The following is a 4879-nucleotide window of genomic DNA, read 5'->3' as shown; positions in this document are numbered from 1 at the left end:
CAGTCAAGAAGACCTTATGAAAATTGAACACTTTCGCATAGAAGATGTAAAACAAATATTGGGCATTCTAGAAAAGAAGTAGAAAAGCATTGCGAAATTGATTTACCAAAATTTTAAATCCATTGGATTTAGGATTTATTTCATTTTTTTTTTTTTTACTTTAGAAAATTAGAAAAAAAAAAAAAAAACGAAAATGGATTTTGAACCTTCAGCACAATCCATATATTGGGACCAGAATTGAATAAATGTATCTAGGGAGAATTCACTTTGACTTTGAAGTGACTACTCCCTAGATACGCACATCATGATATTTTATTTTAAAATTGATTCAATTTAAAAAAGACCTAAAGTTAGGGATTTATCAATCGGTAATGTTGCTCCAATACCCAACCAAAGGGCCACCGCAGTACCAATCAAAAAAACGGTTGTCGCTACTGGACGACGAAATGGATTTTGGAATTTATTAACATTTTCCAAAAAAGGTACTGTTAATAATCCCGCAGGTACTGAAACCATTAAAAGAACACCCAATAACTTGTTAGGTACTGTACGAAGTATTTGAAATACAGGAAAGAAATACCATTCAGGTAATATTTCCAAAGGAGTTGCAAATGGATCCGCGGGTTCACCAATCATTGAAGGTTCTAGAACCGCTAAGCCTACGTTACAAGCAATAGTACCGAGAATTACTACTGGAAAAATATATAAAAGATCATTGGGCCATGCGGGTTCCCCATAATAATTATGACCCATACCTTTAGCTAATTTAGCTCTTAATACAGGATCGTTCAAGTCAGGTTTTTTTGTTATTAGGATAGGTGAATTTTTCTAGATCCATCCCCCGAAGGAACCGGACATGATAATTTTTCATCATCCGGCTCAAGCAAAAATCAATCGAATCAAATGGATACAAACGGATACATATAAAATGAATCTATATGTTATCCACACATATATGAATGATTTCATATGTAAGAAAAAAGTTACCTGATTCCATTTTACGAAGTTGCAACTATACATTCCAAGGAATGCCATTTTTACAGGTAAATGCTCAATACCCAAGTAGGCGTACAAAGTTGATCGTGATCAAGTGCTTTCTGGGTCGTCTTAGGCCTTGCGATTCACCTTTATCCCAAAAATATATCGAGATTTTTTACATACAAAGGATTTACTTGTTACTAATATAGTCTAGCCTTTGCTCTTCTTTAGATCCCTTGTTTCACTCCGATAGTATAATAATAATAAATCGGTGTCGATGCAGAAGAAATGAATGTATTTTCATACTATTAAGATAAGAAAGTAAAAAAAAAATAAAAATAAATAAATAAAATCTAATTTGCATTATGCCAAATCACTTATTCTACTGGATCTTACGGAGCCCTGTTCATACACGACATCGTCAGGTCTGATCATAGAAAAGATTCTCTTCAAGCGAACCAGCCTATCCTTTGTATGGGGCTTACACGGTGGTTGGAACAAAGACACATTTGGTTGTGAATTCCAATGTAGCAGATAAAGGCATATTTCTGCATGGCCCAATCAATAGTTCAAGTCACACACTCCCATAATCCATTTTCTCTTCGGGGAATTCCCTTCAACTATTCATGTCATATCAAATAAATAATAGAATATTGTGGAGTTGAAAGGAAATATCCAAATACATGTCTTATTTTTTTTTTTTTTTCAACAATCCATATTTGTAGCAATGAAATACTATTGTTCCTCCCCCAAGTAATAAGATAAATGATTGGCAAGTAATAAGATAAATGATTGGTTACAATATAGCTATGGTCTATATTCTCTATAAAGGACCAGAAATGCCTTGCTTACGTATCATTAGGAAATGCATTAACATAAATACAGCAGTAAGAAGGGGTAATACAAAAGTGTGTAAACTATAAAAACGGGTCAAAGTGGATTGTCCCACACTAGCACTTCCACGCAATAACTCTACCAAAGGCGATCCTATTACCGGAATAGCTTCCGGAACGCCTGTTACGATTTTGACTGCCCAATAACCAATTTGGTCCCAAGGTAAGGAATAACCTGTTACACCAAAAGATGCAGTCAACACAGCCAGAACCACGCCTGTAACCCAAGTCAATTCGCGAGGTTTTTTAAAACCACCAGTGAGATAGACACGAAATACGTGCAGGATCATCATTAAGACCATCATACTTGCCGACCATCGATGAACTGATCGGATTAACCAACCAAAGTTAGCTTCAGTCATTATGTATTGAACAGAAGTAAAAGCCTCAGTAACGGTTGGACGATAGTAAAAAGTCATAGCAAATCCTGTAGCTACTTGTACCAAAAAACAAGTAAGCGTAATTCCTCCTAGACAATAAAATATGTTAACATGAGGAGGAACATATTTACTAGTTATATCATCTGCAATCGCCTGAATCTCGAGGCGTTCTTCGAACCAATCATAGACTTTATTGAGATAGGTAAACCAAGAGGACTCCCCCCCTGAGAACCGTATATGAGAATTTCATCTCGTACAGCTCAAACAAAAACACCCAAATAATAGCTGAAACGGATATGGAATAGAAAGTTTGAAACTTCTTAATCTTTTCATTCAATTTTATCTGAAGACACAAAAGAGTAAAAATCCGAAAGCTCTTTTTTGTAGTTGTAATTATAATGCCAAAAAATCAAGTCGGCGCATTCGTCTTTATGTTGATCAGGCCTCTTGAATCTTCTATTTACCTACTTATTTCTTTTCTTTTTCTTTGCTTTGATTTGTTATTTATATGGAATGTGGCTTTATTCTTGTTTTCTTTATTTTTAATAGGAATTCTCTTGTTAAGACCCTATGAATCAATTGAAACTTCAGATTCATACCAGAACCGCGATGATTCAATAAAACCTTCAAACTAAGTCCAAAGATTCTTTGAGTAAGAATTATTGGATCATCACTTATTCAATGAATAGAATAGATATAATAAATAAAAATACAAAGAAAAGAAAGGTTTGTCCTTTGATCAAAATAAGCATAAACTAAATGAGAGTTTGAAAGAAGAAAAAATTTCTCGATTTATAAATAAAAAACCTCTTTCTTTGAAAATTTTTTTTTTTTTTGAGTCCGGCCGCGAGGTTTGAATATTAAGTATGAATCATAGTTCGAATACTTCGTGATCCATTTCATATATTCCGTGCTCCAGATACTAGAATGGCTATCCGACGGGATAAAACTATCTCGATCAAGAGGACAGACCCATTTTCTGTACTATCAATAGGATCAATTATAACAAGTCACACACTCATATTCCGGAAATACAGAAACAAAAAAAATTTCGCGGTCGAACTACCAAAATAGAATGGGCTAAAAAAAATCCGAGAACTAAAAGTTTCACTTTTTGTATTGAAAAGCGAGGCTTCGTGGTTCTTGTGAATCTAATTCAGCGAAATTCCATCCAGTAAAACGGAAGAATTATAAATCTCCAAAATAATAGATAAGAATATCGAAAATAAAGCCATTGCGACACCCATCAAAGGAGTCGTTCCCCATCCAGGAGCTACTTTACCATATTCCGAATTCAATGGTTTCAAAAAATCCCCTACAACAGTTCGTCTTGGACCAGATCTAGAACTACCCTCAACGGTTTGTGTAGCCATAAATCTTATTTTGTATTCAGTGAGATCTGTTGACTTTGTATATCATTCCGCTGTAAATAAACGATCTTATCATAGATCCATTGTGATCTTGAAATTATATTTATATTTATATTATTTATATTTATATTTATATATATTATTTATATAATTATATAATAATGGAAACAGCAACTTTAGTCGCCATCTCTATATCTGGTTTACTTGTAAGTTTTACTGGGTACGCCTTATATACTGCCTTTGGGCAACCCTCTCAACAATTAAGGGATCCATTCGAGGAACACGGGGACTAATTGAAGTAATGAGCCTCCCAATATAATATTGGGAGGCTCATTACTTCAATTGAGATAATGAAAAATCATTTCATTTTTTTAGTTGGAACTTTAGGCGGTTCTCGAAAAAAGATAGCGAAAAAAATTATCCCTAGAGTAGATACTAAGAGGAATGTATAAACCAATGCTTCCATAAATTCGATCGTGGTTTACAATTATAGCTTCCGTACCTATTTATTTAGAATCATCTCCCGAATAAAATAACGAAAGAACAAGAATCAAAGAAAAGGCAGCGATTTTAATCAAGATTTTTACAGCAGCCTATGTCAAATCACAAACAGAAAATAGAAGCGAAAAATAACAAAGCAATCTTGCATCAGACTACTTGTCTTCTTGTAGTTGGATCTCCAAGTTTTTGGAATGCTCCAAATTCCACTTGAGCATCCAAATCTGGATCAATACCGGCAAAAACATCTCTGAACAGGGTTCTAGCACCATGCCAAATGTGTCCGAAGAAGAAAAGCAAAGCAAACGAAGCATGCCCAAAAGTAAACCAACCCCTTGGACTGCTACGAAAAACACCATCGGATTTCAAAGTAGCACGATCTAATTCAAAAATTTCACCCAATTGAGCACGTCTAGCATATTTTTTCACAGTAGCAGGATCACTATAACTCACTCCATTGAGTTCGCCACCATAGAACTCAACAGTTACACCTACTTGTTCGACACTATACTTCGATTCTGCCCTTCTAAAAGGAACATCCGCTCTAACAATTCCGTCTCCGTCTACCAAAACAACCGGAAATGTTTCAAAAAAAGTAGGCATACGACGTACAAAAAGTTCACGCCCTTCTTTATCTCTAAAGATAGGGTGTCCTAACCACCCAACGGCTATTCCATCCCCGTTGTCCATTGAACCCGCTCTGAATAATCCTCCTTTTGCCGGATTATTGCCAATGTAATCATAAAAAGCTAATTTTTCA

At 35.0% G+C, this 4879-nt stretch overlaps 1 protein-coding gene across 1 annotated transcript; it reads right to left on the bottom strand.

Annotated features, from left to right (window-relative positions):
* Positions 1 to 1558: 1558 nt before the first annotated feature.
* Positions 1559 to 3695, bottom strand: LOC149509348 (cytochrome b6). The gene is made up of 2 exons (XM_089757737.1): positions 3268 to 3695; positions 1559 to 2443 (listed from the first exon to the last, which is right to left on the bottom strand). Exons 1-2 carry the CDS (start codon positions 3271 to 3273, stop codon positions 1802 to 1804), a joined length of 648 nt encoding a protein of 215 aa, XP_089613863.1. The 5' UTR covers positions 3274 to 3695; the 3' UTR covers positions 1559 to 1801.
* Between the last annotated feature and the right edge of the window lie 1184 nt (positions 3696 to 4879).

This window comes from Durio zibethinus, unplaced genomic scaffold, assembly GCF_047325235.1.
Source record: "Durio zibethinus cultivar Kanyao isolate XHJ-2024 unplaced genomic scaffold, ASM4732523v1 HiC_scaffold_190, whole genome shotgun sequence".
In the NCBI taxonomy this organism is placed as follows: Eukaryota; Viridiplantae; Streptophyta; class Magnoliopsida; order Malvales; family Malvaceae; genus Durio; species Durio zibethinus.
Note: the sequence above shows the minus strand (reverse complement) of the source record. Positions and strands in the feature narration are given on the sequence as shown.